General features: G+C 52.4%; 1 protein-coding gene across 2 annotated transcripts in view; it reads right to left on the bottom strand.

The window, feature by feature from the left end:
- vit (vitrin) overlaps positions 1-20,557 on the bottom strand; it is a 66,943-nt gene that overhangs the window by 26,312 nt on the left and 20,074 nt on the right. For both annotated transcript variants that reach the window (XM_072559103.1, XM_072559113.1), the window contains exons 8-14: positions 13,740-13,799; positions 13,566-13,628; positions 8,156-8,221; positions 7,272-7,334; positions 5,466-5,516; positions 5,085-5,150; positions 4,569-4,625 (exon numbers count right to left, since the gene is read on the bottom strand). In XM_072559103.1, the coding sequence (XP_072415204.1) occupies positions 4,569-4,625; positions 5,085-5,150; positions 5,466-5,516; positions 7,272-7,334; positions 8,156-8,221; positions 13,566-13,628; positions 13,740-13,799 (426 nt within the window). The remainder of the gene's footprint in view (positions 1-4,568; positions 4,626-5,084; positions 5,151-5,465; positions 5,517-7,271; positions 7,335-8,155; positions 8,222-13,565; positions 13,629-13,739; positions 13,800-20,557) is intronic.

The raw sequence follows: 20,557 nt of genomic DNA, 5'->3' as shown, positions 1-20,557 counted from the left end.
ACCCAACAGTGCATTTACCCCTACAGTACACACCCCAACAGTGTGCTTGCCCCTACTGTACACACCCCAACAGTGCATTTACACTACAGTACACACCACAACAGTGTGTTTACCCCTGTAGTACACAACTCAACAGTGCGTTTGCCCCTACAGTACACATCCCAACAGTGTGCTTACCCCTACAGTACACACCCTAACAGTGCATTTACCCCTACAGTACACACCCCAACAGTGCGTTTACCCCTACAGTACACAACCCAACAGTGCGTGTACCCCTACAGTACACAAGCTAAAAGTGCATTTACCCCTATAGTACACAACCCAACAGTGCGCTTACCCATATAGTACAGAACCCAAATGTGCATTTACCCCTACAGTACACACCCCAACAGTGCGTTTACCCCTACAGTACACAACCCAACAGTGCGTGTACCCCTACAGTACACAAGCTAAAAGTGCATTTACCCCTATAGTACACAACCCAACAGTGCGCTTACCCATATAGTACAGAACCCAAATGTGCATTTACCCCTACAGTACACAACTCAACATTGCACTTACCCCTATAGTACACAACTCAACAATACGCTTATCCCTATAGTACGCAAAAAAGTGCATTTACCCCTATAGTACAGAACCCAACAATGTGTTTACCCTGATTGTACACAACCCAACAGTGTGTTTACCCCTACAGTACACAACCCAACAGTGCGCTTACCACTACAGTACACAACCCGACAGTGTGGATCCCCCTACAGTACACAACCTAACAGTGCGCTTACCCCTACAGTACACAACCCAACAGTGCGCTTACCACTACAGTACACAACCCAACAGTGTGGATCCCCCTACAGTACACAACCCAACAGTGTGGATCCCCCTACAGTACACAACCCAACAGTGTGTTTACCCCTACAGTACACAACCCAACAGTACGCTTACCCCTACAGTACGCAACCCAACAGTGCGCTTACCACTACAGTACACAACCCAACAGTACGCTTACCCCTACAGTACACAACCCAACAGTGCGCTTACCCCTACAGTACACAACCCAACAGTGAGCTTACCCCTACAGTACACAACCCAACAGTGCGCTTACCCCTACAGTACACAACCCAACAGTGCGTTTACCCCTACAGTACACAACCCAACAGTGCGTTTACCCCTACAGTACACAACCCAACAGTGAGCTTACCCCTACAGTACACAACCCAACAGTGAGCTTACCCCTACAGTACACAACCCAACAGTGAGCTTACCCTTACAGTACACAACCCAACAGTGAGCTTACCCCTACAGTACACAACCCAACAGTGCGCTTACCCCTACAGTACACAACCCAACAGTACGTTTACCCCTACAGTACACAACCCAACAGTGCACTTACCCCTACAGTACACAACCCAACAGTGAGCTTACCCCTACAGTACACAACCCAACAGTGCATTTACCCCTACAGTACACAACCCAACAGTGTGTTTACCCCTACAGTACACAACCCAACAGTGCATTTACCCCTACAGTACACAACCCAACAGTGCACTTACCCCTACAATACACACCCCAACAGTGCACTTACCCCTACAGTACACAACCCAACAGTGTGCTTACCCCTACAGTACACAACCCAACAGTGCACTTACCTCTACAGTACACAACCCAACAGTGCACTTACCCCTATAGTACAGAACCCAACAGTGCGCTTACCTCTACAGTACACAACCCAACAGTGCGCTTACCCCTACAGTACAAAACCCAACAGTGCACTTACCCCTACAGTACACAACCCAACAGTGCGCTTACCCCTATAGTACACAACCCAACAGTGTGCTTACCCCTACAGTACGCAACCCAACAGTGCACTTACCCCTACAGTACACAACCCAACAGTGCGCTTACCCCTACAGTACACAACCCAACAGTGCACTTACCCCTACAGTACACAACCCAACAGTGCGCTTACCCCTACAGTACACAACCCAACAGTACGTTTACCCCTACAGTACACAACCCAACAGTGCACTTAACTCTACAGTACACAACCCTACAGTGCGTTTACGTCTACAGTACACAACCCTACAGTGCGTTTACCCCTTTTATATTTTTTTACTTCTACTGAACTGGCCTCATTTAATGATCCTTCCTGAATGTCATCCCTTTCACTGCTATAATTGATTCCTTGATCAATATTGCAATCCCACTCCTTGTTCATAACCCCTCTATCTCACCCTAATATACCACAAATATTGAGTTGCTCATCCTGCCCACGTTTGAGCTGTCTCACTCATAGCTGTGATATTGCACTCCCAGCTGTGTCTCTATGCTCTCAGCTCATCTGTCTTATTCCTCAGGCCCATCGCATTAACATGTGTTCTATTTACTCTTGCTAAACTCATTCCTTTCTTATCCGTTTTCTCTGCCTTCCAGACTTAGCTACTTGCATTTTAATTTCCAACTAATTATTAGGATCCTGTCCCTCTGCCAATTGAAATTTTACTCACCCAAACAGTATTAGCGAACATCATGAGGATATTGGTCCCATTCCATAAATACAGGTCCCACATCCCCCAGAAATGGTCCTAATGCCTCAGAAATCGAAAGCCCTTCCCCCGCACCATTTCTCCAGCCAAGCATTCATCCACACTATCCGTCTTTCCCTACGTTCACTATTGAGTGGCACTCGAAATGATCCAGAAATCTCTACCTGGGAAATCCAGCTTTTCAATTTCCTATCTACCTGTAGTTCCCTAAAGTCTGGTTGCAGGATCTCTTTCTCCCCTGTCATTTCTGTTTCTTCCTACATCATTGGTCCCAACATGGACCACGACCTCTGGCTGTTCACCTTCCAAGACATTCTTGACTGTGGCACTCGGGAGGCGTGCTGTCCTGGAGTCACCTCTATCACCACAGAAGTCCCCACACTAACAAATCTCTGCTGAGCTGCTGCTCAGGCTTCAAAACCCAGAGCTCCAGCCAAAGGCACTTCCTGGTCCCAGGCTCATCCAGACCGTCAGGAACACCCAGGGTTTCCCACATTGTATAAATCATGAACCTTCTTTAAAGTTAATTCATGGGATGTGGGTGACAGTGGTTAAAGGAGCAGTTGATGCCTATCTCCAAATGCCCAGAGGGCAGTAAAGAGTAAGCCACATTGCCCTGGGTCTGGAGTCACATGCAGGCCAGACCAGGTCAGGTTGGCAGGTTTCCTTCTCTGACAGACATTAGTGAACCAGGTGGGTTTGAACAACAATCGACAGTGGTTACACAGTCACCAATAGGGCCAGTTTTATAAATCCAGATTGTTAGTAAATTGAAATTTCATCATTTGTCCTGGTGGGATTTGAACCCATGTCCCTAGAACATTAGACTGAGGTTCTAGATTACTAGTCTAGTGACAATTAACGAGGCCTCCCCAGACATCTTAATGGAATAGAACACAAACTCTTGCTTTTGGTTTATCCTCACTCCTACTTAAGTATAGGCCAAAATAATCTAAATCTTGTCTTTTCAAGACAATCAGAATTATTTAAGCCTATCAGGTGAAGAAAGTTAGTTTTGAAGTTCTAATGTATTAATGATGTATGTAAAGTCTTTACATTGTACTTGTAATCTTAATTTAAGCCAACATTCAGTCACAAAAGATAAGAGAAATATCCAATAATTACCTACTTAATTAGAATATGGCTGAGTGGATGCTATTCTGAACAAGGTCCTTAAACTGTTTATTTGATCATGATTGTTTTGATATTAATTGTATCATTTGACTTTTACTATAAATTTTGCTTCTGTCTGATCATCTTCCATATCTGCAAACTTAATGTTGGATTTAGCCTTCATGGAGTCACTGACAGAATGATACTACAGAGTAGTAGACAGTCATGCAGTGAAAGAGTACTTGCTGGTCAGGTTGATTGCTCCTTCACTCATTTGTAAGACAGAAAGTTTCAACTCAGCAACGCACATGTGCTAGTGCAGACCCTGTGAGATTAGAGGTAAGGTACATCTTAAATATGGACTTTATCAAACAGAAACTTCACCACCTGCCCTGGTGAGATTTGAACACACAAGTCCAGCATATTAGCTTGGCCATTTTCCGATTACTAGGCCAGTTACGTAACCACCAGTTCCATCACTTAATTCGTATAGTTTAACTACACTGCAGCTGCGTAGTGTGGCAATTTAGGTCTATACCAGCTGGAGTTTAGAATAAATGAGAGGAGCGATCATTTGAGGTATACACGATGCTAAAAGGAATTGACAAAGGAGACGTCAGAGATTTCGGATAAGATTTCGGATAAGGGGCAACTGATTTAAAACTGAAATGAGGAGAAATTACTTCTTTTAAAGGGTCGTGAATCTGTGAAATTCATTACCCAGAGAGTGGATGCTTGGACCCAGATAGAGTTTTAATCATTAATGGGTGAAAAGGTTACGGAGAGCAGGCAGGAATGTGGGGTTGAAGCTGAGATGAGCTCAGCTTTGATCAGATCAAATGGTGGAACAGGCTCAAGGGGCTGAATTGTCCTTAGGTCACATCAGAATCACATGCTCAAAGTTAAACTCACCCTCTCTGTCAAAGTCAGGTTTCCAAAAATTTATCTCTGTTTCATCTGTGTTCTGACCTAGACGAGAGAGCAAGAAAACAAATCTTGAGTTTCAAGTCAAGTCCTTGAAAAAGGAAATGAGCTGTGATTATTCACCAGCAATGGACTCATGCCCTGTGTCTGGGGAAAATACAATGTGGCTCCCACTCTCACTGCATTAATGAGCTTGTGCTGCAGAAAACCCTCAGAAAGGTCTGGGCCAAGTAAGACTTCAACCCAAAACAATGGAGACTCAGGGAAGTCTATAACAAATAAAACCATCAGGGGCTTGAACTATATCCATTCTCATTCAATACAATAACCCCTGCCAGATGAAGACGTGCTGTCCAATAGCAGAGGCGTTTGGACTGAATACTCCTTTCTATTTTGTAGTTTCACTGCTATTCAGGGGATCTATTGTCCTGCTCCAGTTTTACAAAAACCAGGAGAGAGCCAGAACTGCCTGGCAACTGATTAAATAGAATTAAATTTCCATACTTTGTGTCTTGAATGATTCTGGGCTAGATCCCCACAGTTGGCTCCCTCTCTGCTCATGGCTTTGACCTTCAAAAACAAAAGGGAAATGTTTATTTGTAACTTTAATGTCCATAAGTTGCATAAACTATATTAAACTTATTTGGACAAAGTTTCAGGATCTCTGTTCCCAGTTTGAAGCCTAACTACATTTCACAACATTCCAGGTCACATACACACACACACACACACACACTCTCACACACACACAAACACTCACACACACACACACACACACACACACACACTCTCTCTCTCACACACACACACACACACACACACACACACACTCTCACACACACACACACACACAGAGCCTAACTCCTGAAAGACAGAGTCACTTACCAGGGGCTAAAGAGTCCAACTTCCACAAACCGGGATCCTGGGCTCTGTGACCTGCCAATGATCACAGCACAGGGATTACCAGACCAACACAAATTATCAATGTCCATCCACTTTGCCTGCTATTGTTCGGCTAGTCACATGATATAATGATGCAAAATTGTTGATTAATCAGTGATCCCTCTCTGCCAATGTGTGACCCACAGGGGCACTGAGGTAAAAAAAGGGTCATACTCTAAGTTTCAAATGACATAGAATTACAGACTTTCCAGCACAGGCAAGTGCTGGCCACTCTGCCCATTCAGTATTTATAATTCACCTCGGTCTCCTCCCACATTACTTCATCACACACTCTCTGAATATCCTTTCCTCCCTCACACATTTCCCTTCAATGTACTGCTGTGTGGTCGAAAGTTCCACAGTCTCCTTACTCCTAAGACTATCAGATTTGTTTGTGATTATCTCGTATTTAGGATCCATAGGCCTTCGTTTCCACAAGCAGAAATGTCTTCTCTGCATCTGATTCAACAGCTCACTCACATGCTCCATTCTCAAAATGTGGAGGAAATACAATTGTCCCACTTTGGAATTGAACGAATAAACACTAACTGTTTCTGGGAGCAGATTGTGATCCTCACATTTTTATGAGGAGAGCAATACCAAATTCATCAGCCTAAGGCAGGCAAATCAAAGGTCAAACGACCAGATCAAAGTCTACTCCCTGAGTTGCGCTGCCTGGAGATGTATCTCCTGGTGAATTGTCCTTCAGGATTTCAACACTATATCAATGTGTAGGTGGGAAAAGGCACTGAGCAATGTGCCTTTATCTCAAATACCTGTCGAAGGTCACCATGTACCAAACCTGTGAGAGTCTCCATTAGGTGATAACCTAAAACTTCAGTGTCAAAATCCTGCTTGTACATGCAATGTGTCAGCTACATGCAGAGTGGTTGCACTCTCCCTCTCTTCCCAGTCAAGTAAAAGGAGCAAGGTACGCAGTGTGGCCCATTCACCTCTCCCTGCTCCAAGGTAAGTATTGGCTCTCGTTAATAACTGTATCTAGAATCTAACCACCGCCCAATGACATTCAATGGGGTTACCATCATTCAATTTCCCACTGCCAATATCCTGGGGTTTATCATTGGCCAGAAACTCAACTGGACTCGCCACATGAATACAGTGGCTACAAGAGCAGGTCAGAAGCTAGGAATACTGCACTGAGTAACTCACCTCCTGCCTCCCCAAAGCCTGTCCACCAGCTACAAGGCACAAGTCAGGAGGGTGATGGGATACTCCCCACTTGCCTGGGCAGATGCAGTCCCAATGACACTCAAGTCCCAATGACACTCAATGACACTCAATCCAGGACAAAGCAGCCCACTTGATTGGCATCACACCCATAAGCATCCACACCCCCCACCACTGACGCTCAGTAGCAGCACTCAGTACTAGCTACAAGATGCACGGTAGAAATTCACCAAAGATCCTCAGACAGCACCTTCCAAACCCACAGCCGCTTCCATCTAGAAGGACAAGGTCAGCAATGACATGGGAACACCACCACCTTCAAGTTTCCCTCCAAGCCAATCACCTTCTTGACTTGGAAATATATCATTGTCACTGGGACAAAATCCTGGAATTCCCTCCTTAATGGATCAACCCACAGCAGGAGGACTGCGGCAGCTCACCACAACTTCTCAAAGGGCCACTACAGACGGGCGATAAATACTGGCCCAGACAACAATGCCACATCCCACAAATGAATAAGTGAAAAAAGTCTAAAAGAAAGGTAAGACCAAATGTACTCACTGCTTTCCCCATGGCTGAGAACCCATTTCCCGTAGTCCAATAATCCAGGCTTGGAGTTGTAACCTAGGGAGCAGAAGCTCAATTTAAAAGCAGCAGTGATTGCACAAACCATGGCAGGGGGACTGGATTGGGTTGGGATATCTGGTCAGTATGGACGGGTTGGGACCGAAGGGTCTGTTTCCGTGCTGTACATCTCTATGATTCTGCAACTCTATGAGTGTGAGGGTTAGGCAGCCCCATTCTGTGCAGATTGGCATATGCCTCCCACATCCTACACACTGGGACTGAACAGCCAACCAGCGTGGAGATGAAGGGACACTATCCGACAACACCTGGAAATCAGTGGGACATGCCCAAGAACAAAATGGACCCATTAACTGGAATCGTACCGGAGCTGAGGGATTGGAGAAGGTGGGATTGCTCTCCTCACTTCAGGGAAGGCTGGGCAGCTGTTATAGGGTCTATGTAGAGCAAAGCAACAGGAGATCATTAATAAAAGAACCAGAGGGAGAAGCAGAGAAGTCATTTTATACGGAATTGTTGGGATCTGGAATGCCTTACCTCGAAACGGTGAAGGGAGCAAACTCTGTAATAATGTTCAAAAGGGTATTAGATAAATACCTGAAGAGGAGGTTTTTACAGCTTGGAAGGAATTGGATAGCCATATCATTGGGCTGGAGCAGTCTTAATGGGCTGAATGGGCTCACTCTGTGATGTCTGAATTAGAGCCTGGGATTTGGTGTGATATCCTGTGTTCCCATGCCGTATCTCAGGTGGGAATTTGGGAACTACTGGGAATTTCAGCCTCTCTCAGTGGTTCCCCTCCCTCCCCATATCGTGTGCAGGGGAGGGGAGACAGTTCACATGCTGCATGCGTGCCTGACCTGGTTTGTTATTGGTCTCGGTGTCTGTCCAGGCGTATACAGGGTCAGTCACGAGCTCACCGTTAGCTGTTGCAAATACAGAAAAGTGTCAGTGGTTGAAACTGCATCCTTCTGCTGTTGGCCAAGTCACAATAGGAACCACGAAACATTTGAGGCCAACGTCTCCCCCAGAACAAGCTGCCCGGTCCTCCTTGCCCTTGCCACCCTACAGTCAGTTAAAACACAAACTTGTGGGAAAACTCATGGAAGTAGGAGGCTCCCATTGCAGTTATAATGAAACAACTCACTGAACTGGAATCGATTTGTTTTGCATCTCATACACAATAATCCACAATTTGCAAAACTACGACAATTACATTCAAATACAGTTGGTAAGAGTTAAGCAGGATTCTGATCAAACAAACATTTTTAAAATCTTGTTATTTTCTCAGTAATAGTAATCTCTGTTTTATCTGCTCCATCTCATGTGTCCTGACAATGTCTCAGCTAACCTGCCCCCTCATGTTGGTTTGCAACATAGGGTGACACCGATCGCACAATTTCAATTCCTGCATTGGCTGAGGTTAACATGAAGGACTCTCCTTCTCAGTCTCTCCCCTCACCTAAGGCATAGACACCCTCAGGTTAAACCACCACCAGTTTGTCTCCCTCTCTCTCGATCTCTCTAGTGAGAGCAGCCCTGTAGTCCTCTGGGATTATGGTGCCTTTACCTTTTACAATGTACAACTAGCCTGCAATTAGTGAATGAAGTTTTGGAAGAAATATGGTGACAATGTGGAAATTTTATAAGAAAAAGAGAGACTTGTCTTTTTATAGTGCTTTTCACACCCTCCCAAAATGTTTTATAACCAATATATTTAATGTTGCAATGTAGTCAGTTTGAGAATGATTGGCATTCCCTGGTGAATGGCCTGTCCAGCCCCAGTGATCAATGACCCTATGGTGTGAGATGCAGTAGCTGTCGGAGGTCCCTGCCAAAAGGTCAAGGTGCACTCAGCAAGGAGAATAGCAGCTGGAACATTGGCTTGCTGAAGGAATCACTCAGACCTTGGCCATACCCTGTGTCTTGTGAAACCAGACACTCACACTGACACACTCTCCCATCCGACAGACACTCACACTGACCCACCCCTATACCGACACAACCATACACACTCACACTGACCCACCCCTATACCGACACAACCATACACACTCACACTGACCCACCCCTATATCGACACAACCATACACACTCACACTGACCCACCCCTATACCAAAACAACCATACACACTCACACTGACACACACACAGACACTCACACTGACCCACCCCTATACCGACACAACCATACACACTCACACTGACACACACACCAACCTGACAGACACTCACACTGACACATACACACAGACACTCACACTGACCCACCCCTACACCGACACAACCATACACACTCACACTGACACACTGTCCCACCCGACAGACACTCACACTGACACACACACACACAGACACTCACACTGACCCACCCCTACACTGACACAACCATACACACTCACACTAACACACTCCCCCACCCGACAGACACTCACACTGACACACACACCCAACACCCGACAGACACTCACACTGACACACACACCCAACACCCGACAGACACACTGACACACACACCCAACACCCGATAGACACTCACACTGACACACACACCCAACACCCGACAGACACTCACACTGACACATACACACACAGACACTCACACTGATACAGACACCCACCCACCCGACAGACACTCACACTGACATACACACCCACCCGACAGACACTCACACTGACACACACACCCACCCGACAGACACTCACACTGACACACACACCCACCCGACAGACACTCACACTGACATACACACCCACCCGACAGACACTCACACTGACACATTCCCCCACCCGACAGACACTCACACTGACACACTCCCACACCCGACAGACACTCACACTGACACACTCCCCCACCCGACAGACACTCACACTGACACACACACACCCACCCGACAGACACTCACACTGACATACACACACCCACCCGACAGACACTCACACTGACATACACACCCACCCGACAGACACTCACACTGACACACTCCCCCACCCGACAGACACTCACACTGACATACACACCCACCCGACAGACACTCACACTGACATACACACCCACCCGACAGACACTCACACTGACACACTCCCCCACCCGACAGACACTCACACTGACACACTCCCCCACCCGACAGACACTCACACTGACACACTCCCACACCCGACAGACACTCACACTGACACACTCCCCCACCCGACAGACACTCACACTGACATACACACCCACCCGACAGACACTCACACTGACACATTCCCCACCCGACAGACACTCACACTGACATACACACCCACCCGACAGACACTCACACTGACATACACACCCACCCGACAGACACTCACACTGACACACTCCCCCACCCGACAGACACTCACACTGACACACACACCCACCCGACAGACACTCACACTGACATACACACCCACCCGACAGACACTCACACTGACACACTCCCCCACCCGACAGACACTCACACTGACATACACACCCACCCGACAGACACTCACACTGACACACTCCCCCACCCGACAGACACTCACACTGACACACTCCCCCACCCGACAGACACTCACACTGACACACACACCCAACAACCGACAGACACTCACACTGATACACACACACAGACACTCACACTGATACAGACACCCACCCACCCGACAGACACTCACACTGACATACACACCCACCCGACAGACACTCACACTGACACACACACCCACCCGACAGACACTCACACTGACGTACACACCCACCCGACAGACACTCACACTGACACACTCCCCCACCCGACAGACACTCACACTGACATACACACCCACCCGACAGACACTCACACTGACACACTCCCCCACCCGACAGACACTCACACTGACACACTCCCCCACCCGATAGACACTCACACTGACACACTCCCCCACCGGACAGACACTCACACTGACATACACACCCACCCGACAGACACTCACACTGACACACACACCCACCCGACAGACACTCACACTGACACACTCCCCCACCCGACAGACACTCACACTGACACACACACCCACCCGACAGACACTCACACTGACACACTCCCCCACCCGACACTCACACTGACATACACACCCACCCGACAGACACTCACACTGACACACTCCCCCACCCGACCGACACTCACACTGACACACTCCCCCACCCGACAGACACTCACACTGACACACACACACACCCGACAGACACTCACACTGACACACTCCCCCACCCGACAGACACTCACACTGACACACACACCCAACACCCGACAGACACTCACACTGACACACACACCCAACACCCGACAGACACTCACACTGACACATACACACACAGACACTCACACTGATACAGACACCCACCCACCCGACAGACACTCACACTGACATACACACCCACCCGACAGACACTCACACTGACACACACACCCACCCGACAGACACTCACACTGACACACACACCCACCCGACAGACACTCACACTGACACACACACCCACCCGACAGACACTCACACTGACATACACACCCACCCGACAGACACTCACACTGACACACTCCCCCACCCGACAGACACTCACACTGACATACACACCCACCCGACAGACACTCACACTGACACACTCCCCCACCCGACAGACACTCACACTGACACACTCCCCCACCCGACAGACACTCACACTGACATACACACCCACCCGACAGACACTCACACTGACACACTCCCACACCCGACAGACACTCACACTGACATACACACCCACCCGACAGACACTCACACTGACACACTCCCCCACCCGACAGACACTCACACTGACATACACACCCACCTGACAGACACTCACACTGACATACACACCCACCCGACAGACACTCACACTGACACACTCCCCCACCCGACAGACACTCACACTGACACACTCCCCCACCCGACAGACACTCACACTGACACACTCCCCCACCCGACAGACACTCACACTGACACACTCCCACACCCGACAGACACTCACACTGACACACTCCCCCACCCGACAGACACTCACACTGACACACTCCCCCACCCGACAGACACTCACACTGACATACACACCCACCCGACAGACACTCACACTGACACACTCCCCCACCCGACAGACACTCACACTGACACACTCCCCCACCCGACAGACACTCACACTGACACACTCCCCCACCCGACAGACACTCACACTGACACACACACCCAACAACTGACAGACACTCACACTGATACACACACACAGACACTCACACTGATACAGACACCCACCCACCCGACAGACACTCACACTGACATACACACCCACCCGACAGACACTCACACTGACACACACACCCACCCGACAGACACTCACACTGACGTACACACCCACCCGACAGACACTCACACTGACACACTCCCCCACCCGACAGACACTCACACTGACGTACACACCCACCCGACAGACACTCACACTGACACACTCCCCCACCCGACAGACACTCACACTGACACACTCCCCCACCCGATAGACACTCACACTGACACACTCCCCCACCCGACAGACACTCACACTGACATACACACCCACCCGACAGACACTCACACTGACACACACACCCACCCGACAGACACTCACACTGACACACTCCCCCACCCGACAGACACTCACACTGACACACACACACACCCGACAGACACTCACACTGACACACTCCCCCACCCGACACTCACACTGACATACACACCCACCCGACAGACACTCACACTGACACACTCCCCCACCCGACAGACACTCACACTGACACACTCCCCCACCCGATAGACACTCACACTGACACACTCCCCCACCCGACAGACACTCACACTGACACACTCCCCCACCCGACAGACACTCACACTGACACACACACCCACCCGACAGACACTCACACTGACACACTCCCCCACCCGACAGACACTCGCACTGACACACACACAGACACACAGACACACACACACACACACACACAGACACACACACTCTCACGCAGACTTTATTATGACCATTTGACCATTGTGCTGCATTTGGAGGAGAGGTGAGAGGTGAGAGGTGAGAGGTGAGAGGTGAGAGGTGAGAGGAACGAGGCAAAAGAAAGACTGAGGGAATGGAAGATGAAGGAAGAAGAAAGGAAAACAAGGAGAAAAGCAGAAAACAAAACCTCTGACGGAGCAGAAGCAAGTTGTCCAGCGTGTTGTGATAGTGTCTGGACCGAACATACCGAAACTAGCACCCAAACTGCCCGTCCTGTGCAATGTGATGGCTGGCTCCTGGCGGTGGACTCCTGGGGTGGGGGAAGAGGGTGACAAAAGCAGAGTTCAGCATTGCACAGTATGATCCCACAGTAATATGCAACTCAGGTAAACACAAAGTCGGTTCAGCATTAGCCCGGTACCTGCACGTGGTGGAGGGTAGTTCCTGCTGGTGAAGTCGGATGCGGGAAATCCTCGGAATGCTGAAAAGGAAACCATCAGTCCATCAATCAGGATTCCTCTGGCATTACAAACCCGAAACAACGCAGATAGACAAACGGAGTGGATATGTCATTTACTGACACACTGTCCTACCTGATCACTGTCCTGGACCACCATGAGGGGAGAGGAAGTGACCAAAATTGACATCATTCATTTAAAAAGAAACAGTGGGTGATGCCAGCAAGTACTCCGAGCTGCTGAAACATTCCAAAAATGGAGAGGCCCCAAACAGCTGTAATCCAAAGGGTCTGATGTTATATAATCGCCGGATAGAGGGTCTGGTGAGACCCTCAGGAATAAAGTAATGGGAGGACAGGGATGGTCATTCCACAGGAGGACTGCTACAACTTACAGCAGCACTTCAATAAACTTGCAGGATGGACAAATAATCGGAAAGTGATGTCGCATCAGATAAAATGTGAGGATGGAAGAACAGGGAGGACATTAATTACCTGGAACATGAGAGTTTCGGTAAAATAGAGGAACAAGGAGTAGAATACACTAAATGTCGAAAGTTACATCCCTGGTTAGCAGGAGGGTTAAAAACCAAAGCAAGCAATGTATTTTATTTCGAGGGGGATAGAATTGAAGCATAGGGGTCTAATACTAAACCTTGGTTTAGTCAATACCCTTGGTTCGATCACACTTAAAGAACCACGTATGGTCTGGCCTCTGAAATAAAAAGGAAACAATGACACTAGACAGGGCCTGAAGCAGATTTATGAGGATCGTACAGAAATGTGGGGGTAAACACATCAGGAAAGGTCTCATCTATCTTGGGGAAAGGCTGAGGCAGGGCCTAATCAGGGTCTTTAATATTAGAAGGTTCTGACATAGAGTCATAGAGATGTACAGCACGGAAACAGACCCTTCGGTCCAACCCGTCCATGCCGACCAGATATCCCAGCCCAATCTAGTCCCACCTGCCAGCACCCGGCCCATATCCCTCCAAACCCTTCCTATTCATGTACCCATCCAAATGCCTCTTAAATGTTGTAATTGTACCAGCCTCCACCACATCCTCTGGCAGCTCATTCCATACACGTACCACCCACTGTGTGAAAAAGTTGCCCCTTAGGTCTCTTTTATATCTTTCCCCTCTCACCCTAAACCTATGCCCTCTAGTTCTGGACTCCCCGACCCCAGGGAAAAGACTTTGCCTATTTACCCTATCCATGCCCCTCATGATTTTATAAAACCTCTATAATGTCACCCCTCAGCCTCCAGGGAAAGCCTATTCAGCCTCTCCCTATAGCTCAAATCCTCCAATCCTGACAACATCATTGTAAATCTTTTCTGAACCCTTTCAAGTTTCACAACATCTTTCCGATCGGAAGGAGACCAGAATTGCATGCAATATTCCTTAAGTGGCCTAATCCTGTACAGCCACAACATAACAGAGTAGATACAGGAAAAAAATGGTTCCTCTCATGGCGAAGGATCTTAACACAACTTCTTCAGGAGGAGATGTTCACTGAGGAATCCTGAACACCCCCTAGGCCCAGTGCCCCAGTTCCCCAGTGCCCCAGTTCCCCAGTGCCCCAGTTCCCCAGTTCCTCAGTGACCCAGTGCCCCAGTGACCCAGTTCCCCAGTGCCCCAGTTCCCCAGTGCCCCAGTGCCTCAGTGGCCCAGTGCCCCTGTTTCTCAGTGCCCCAGTTCCCCATTCCCCTGTTCCCCAGTGCCTCAATGCCCACAGTTTCCCAGTTCCCCAGTGCCCCAGTTCCTCAGTTCCCCAGTGTCCCAGTGTTCCAGTTCCCCAGTGCCGCAGTTCCCCAGTGCCCCAGTGCCTCCGTTCCCCAGTGCCCCAGTGCCCCAGTGCCTGAGTGCCCCAGTTCCCCAGTGTCCCAATGTTCCAGTTCCCCAGTGCCGCAGTTCCCCAGTGCCCCAGTTCCCCAGTGCCTGAGTGCCCCAGTTCCCCAGTTCCTCCATGCCCCAGTGCCCCAGTTCCCCAGGGCCCCTGTTCCCCAGTGCCTGAGTGCCCCAGTTCCCCAGTTCCTCAGTGCCCCAGTTCCCCAGTTCCCCTGTTCCCCAATTCCCCAGTTCCTCAGTGCCCCAGTTCCCCAGTGCCCCAGTTTCCCTGTTCCCCAGTGCCTCAGTTCCCCAGTGCCTCAATTCCCCAGTGCCCCAGTGCCCCAGTGCCTCATTGCCCCACTTCCCCAGTGCCTGAATGCCCCAGTTCCCCAGTTCTCCAGTGTGCCAGTGCTTCAGTTCCCCAGTGCCGCAGTTCCCCAATTCCACATTGCCCCTGTTCCCCAGTTCCCCAATGCCCCAATTCCCCAGTGCCCAGTTCCCCAGTGCCTGAGTGCCTGAGTGCCCTAGTTCCCCACTGTCTCAGTGCTCCAGTTCCCCGTGCCGCAGTTACCCAGTTCCCCAGTGCCCCTTTTCCCCAGCTCCCCAGTGCCCACATTCCCCAGTTCCCCAGTGCCCCAGTTCACCAGTGTCCCAGTCCCCCAGTGTCCCGGTTCCCCAGTTCCCCAGTGCCCCAGTTCCCAAGTGTCCCAGTTCCCCAGTTCCCCAGTGCCTCATGTTTCACAGTGCCCCAGTGTCCCAGTTCCCCAGTGCCTCAGTTCCCCAGTGTCCCAGTTCCCCAGTGCTCCAGTTCCCCTGTGTCCCAGTTCCCCAGTTCCACAGTGCCCCAGTTCCACAGTGCCCCAGTTCCCCAGTGCCCGAGTGCCCCAGTGCTCCAGTTCCCCAGTGCCCCAGTTCCCCAGCTCCCCAGTGTCCCAGTTCCCCAGTGCCCCAGTTCCCCAGTGCCCCTGTTCCCCAGTGCCCCAGTTCCCCAGTGCCTGAGTGCCCCAGTTCCCCAGTGTCCCAGTGCTCCAGTTCCTCAGTGCCCCAGTTCCCCAGTTCCCCAGTTCCCCAATTCCCCAGTTCCTCAGTGCTCCAGTTCCCCATTGCCCCTGTTCCCCTGTTCCCCAGTGCCCCAGTTTCCCTGTTCCCCAGTGCCTCAGTGCCCCAGTTCCCCAATGCCCCAGTGCCTCAGTTCCCCAGTGCCCCAATGCCTCATTGCCCCACTTCCCCAGTGCCTGAATGCCCCAGTTCCCCAGTGTCCCAGTGCTTCAGTTCCCCAGTGCCGCAGTTCCCCAATTCCACATTGCCCCTGTTCCCCAGTTCCCCAGTGACCCAATGCCCCAATTCCCCAGTGCCCCAGTTCCCCAGTGCCCCTATTCGCCAGCTCCTCAGTGCCCCAGTTCCCCAATGCCCCAGTGCCTCAGTTCCCCAGTGCCCCAATGCCTCATTGCCCCACTTCCCCAGTGCCTGAATGCCCCAGTTCCCCAGTTCTCCAGTGTCCCAGTGCTTCAGTTCCCCAGTGCCGCAGTTCCCCAATGCCACGTTGCCCCTGTTCCCCAGTTCCCCAGTGCCCCAATGCCCCAATTCCCCAGTGCCCCAGTTCCCCAGTGCCTGAGTGCCTGAGTGCCCCAGTTCCCCAGTGTCTCAGTGCTCCAGTTCCCCTGTGCCGCAGTTACCCAGTTCCCCAGTGCCCCTATTCGCCAGCTCCCCAGTGCCCCCGTTCCCCAGTTCCCCAGTTCCCCGGTGTCCCAGCTCCCCAGTGCCCCAGTTCCCCAGTGCCCCAGTTCCCTAGTGCCCCAGTTCCCCAGTGCCCCAGTCCCCCAGTGTCCCAGTTCCCCAGTGTCCCAGTTCCCCAGTGCCCCAGTTCCTCAGTTCTCCAGTTCCCCAGTGCCCCAGTTCCCCAGTGTCCCAGTTCCCCAGTGCCCCAGTTCCCCAGTGTCCCAGTTCCCCAGTGTCCCAGTTCCCCAGTGCCCCAGTGTCCCAGTGTCCCAGTTCCCCAGTGTCCCAGTGCCCCAGTTCCCCAGTATCCTAGTTCCCCAGTGCCCCTGTTCCCAAGTTCCCCAGTGTCCCAGTTCCCCAGTGCCCCAGTGTCCCAGTTCCCCAGTGCCTCAGTGCCCCAGTTCCCCGTTCCCCAATTCCCCAGTTCCCCAGTATCCCAGTTCCCCAGTTCCCCAGTTCCCCAGTCCCCCAGTTCCCCAGTTCCCCAGTGCCCCAGTTCCCCAGTGCCCCAGTTTCCCAGTGTCCCAGTTCCCCAGTGCCCCAGCTCCACCGTTCCTCAGTGCCCCAGTTCCCCAGTGCCCCAGTGTCCCAGTTCCCCAGTGTCCCAGTTCCCCAGTTCCCCAGTGTCCCAGCTCCCCCGTTCCTCAGTGCCCCAGTTCCCCAGTGCCCCAGCTCCCCAGTGTCACAGTGTCCCAGTTCCCCAGTGTCCCAGTTCCCCAGTGCCCCAGTTCCCCAGTGTCCCAGTTCCCCAGTGTCCCAGTTCCCCAGTGTCCCAGATCCCCAGTGCCCCAGTGTCCCAGTTCCCCAGTGTCCCACTTCCCCAGTGCCCCAGTTCCCCAGTGTCCCAGCTCCCGCGTTCCTCAGTGCCCCAGTGTCCCAGTTCCCCAGTGTCCCAGTTCCCCAGTGCCCCAGTTCCCCAGTGTCCCAGCTCCCCCGTTCCTCAGTGCCCCAGTTCCCCAGTGTCCCAGTGCCCCAGCTCCCCAGTTCCCCAGTGTCCCAGTTCCCCAGTGCCCCATTGTCCCAGTTCCCCAGTGTCCCAGTTCCCCAGTGCCCCAGTTCCCCAGTGTCCCAGTTCCCCAGTGCCCCAGTGCCCCGGTTCCCCAGTGCCTGAGTGCCCCAGTTCCCCAGTGTCCCAGTGCTCCAGTTCCTCAGTGCCCCAGTTCCCCTGTTCCCCAATTCCCCAGTTCCTCAGTGCCCCAGTTCCCCATTGCCCCTGTTCCCCTGTTCCCCAGTGCCCCAGTTTCCCTGTTCCCCAGTGCCTCAGTGCCCCAGTTCCCCAATGCCCCAGTGCCTCAGTTCCCCAGTGCCTCAGTTCCCCAGTGCCCCAATGCCTCATTGCCCCACTTTCCCAGTGCCTGAATGCCCCAGTGTCCCAGTGCTTCAGTTCCCCAGTGCCGCAGTTCCCCAATTCCACATTGCCCCTGTTCCCCAGTGCCCCAATGCCCCAATTCCCCAGTGCCCCAGTTCCCCAGTGCCTGAGTGCCTGAGTGCCCCGGTTCCCCAGTGTCTCAGTGCTCCAGTTCCCCTGTGCCGCAGTTACCCAGTTCCCCAGTGCCCCTATTCGCCAGCTCCCCAGTGCCCCCGTTCCCCAGTTCCCCAGTTCCCCGATTCCCCAGTTCCCCAGTTCCCCAGTGTCCCAGTTCCCCAGCTCCCCAGTTCCCCAGTGTCCCAGTTCCCCAGTGCCCCATTGTCCCAGTTCCCCAGTGTCCCAGTTCCCCAGTGCCCCAGTTCCCCAGTGTCCCAGTTCCCCAGTGCCCCAGTGCCCCGGTTCCCCAGTGCCTGAGTGCCCCAGTTCCCCAGTGTCCCAGTGCTCCAGTTCCTCAGTGCCCCAGTTCCCCTGTTCCCCAATTCCCCAGTTCCTCAGTGCCCCAGTTCCCCATTGCCCCTGTTCCCCTGTTCCCCAGTGCCCCAGTTTCCCTGTTCCCCAGTGCCTCAGTGCCCCAGTTCCCCAATGCCCCAGTGCCTCAGTTCCCCAGTGCCTCAGTTCCCCAGTGCCCCAATGCCTCATTGCCCCACTTTCCCAGTGCCTGAATGCCCCAGTGTCCCAGTGCTTCAGTTCCCCAGTGCCGCAGTTCCCCAATTCCACATTGCCCCTGTTCCCCAGTGCCCCAATGCCCCAATTCCCCAGTGCCCCAGTTCCCCAGTGCCTGAGTGCCTGAGTGCCCCGGTTCCCCAGTGTCTCAGTGCTCCAGTTCCCCTGTGCCGCAGTTACCCAGTTCCCCAGTGCCCCTATTCGCCAGCTCCCCAGTGCCCCCGTTCCCCAGTTCCCCAGTTCCCCGATTCCCCAGTTCCCCAGTTCCCCAGTGTCCCAGTTCCCCAGTTCCCCAGTTCCCCAGTGTCCCAGTTCCCCAGTGCCCCGTTCCCCAGTGCCCCAGTTCCCCAGTTCCCTAGTGCCCCAGTTCCCCAGTTCCCCAGTGCCCCAGTTCCCCAGTGTCCCAGTTCCCCAGTGCCCCAGTGTCCCAGTTCCCCAGTGCCCCAGTGTCCCAGTTCCCCAGCTCCCCAGTTCCTCAGTGCCCCAGTTCCCCAGTTCCCCAGTTCCCCAGTGTCCCAGTGCCCCAGCTCCCCAGTTCCCCAGTGTCCCAGTTCCCCATTGTCCCAGTTCCCCAGTGTCCCAGTTCCCCAGTGTCCCAGCTCCCCCGTTCCTCAGTGCCCCAGTTCCCCAGTTCCCCAGTGTCCCAGTTCCCCAGTGTCCCAGTTCCCCAGTGCCCCAGTTCCCCAGTGCCCCAGTTCCCCAGTGCCCCAGCGCCCCAGTTCCCCAGTGCCTCAGTCCCCCAGTGTCCCAGTTTCCCAGTTCTCCAGTGTCCCAGTTCCCCAGTGCCCCTGTTCCCCAGTGCCCCAGTTCCCCAGTGTCCCAGTTCCCCAGTGTCCCAGTTCCCCAGTGCCCCAGTTCCCCAGTGCCCCAGTGCCCCAGTGTCCCAGCTCCCCCGTTCGTCAGTGCCCCAGTTCCCCAGTTCCCCAGTGTCCCAGTGCCCCAGCTCCCCAGTTCCTCAGTGCCCCAGTTCCTCAGTCCCCCAGTGCCCCAGTTCCCCAGTGCCGCAGTGCCCCAGTCCCCCAGTTCCCCAGTGTCCCAGTTCCCCAGTGCCCCAGTTCCCCAGTGCCCCAGTTCCCCAGTGTCCCAGTTCCCCAGTGCCCCAGTTCCCCAGTGCCTGAGTGCCCCAGTTCACCAGTTCTCCAGTGTCCCAGTGCTTCAGTTCCCCAGTGCAGCAGTTCCCCAATTCCACATTTCCC

The sequence above is a fragment of the Chiloscyllium punctatum genome, chromosome 3 (assembly GCF_047496795.1).
Source record: "Chiloscyllium punctatum isolate Juve2018m chromosome 3, sChiPun1.3, whole genome shotgun sequence".
NCBI lineage: Eukaryota > Metazoa > Chordata > Chondrichthyes > Orectolobiformes > Hemiscylliidae > Chiloscyllium > Chiloscyllium punctatum.
This window is presented reverse-complemented; position numbering and strand designations above follow the sequence as displayed.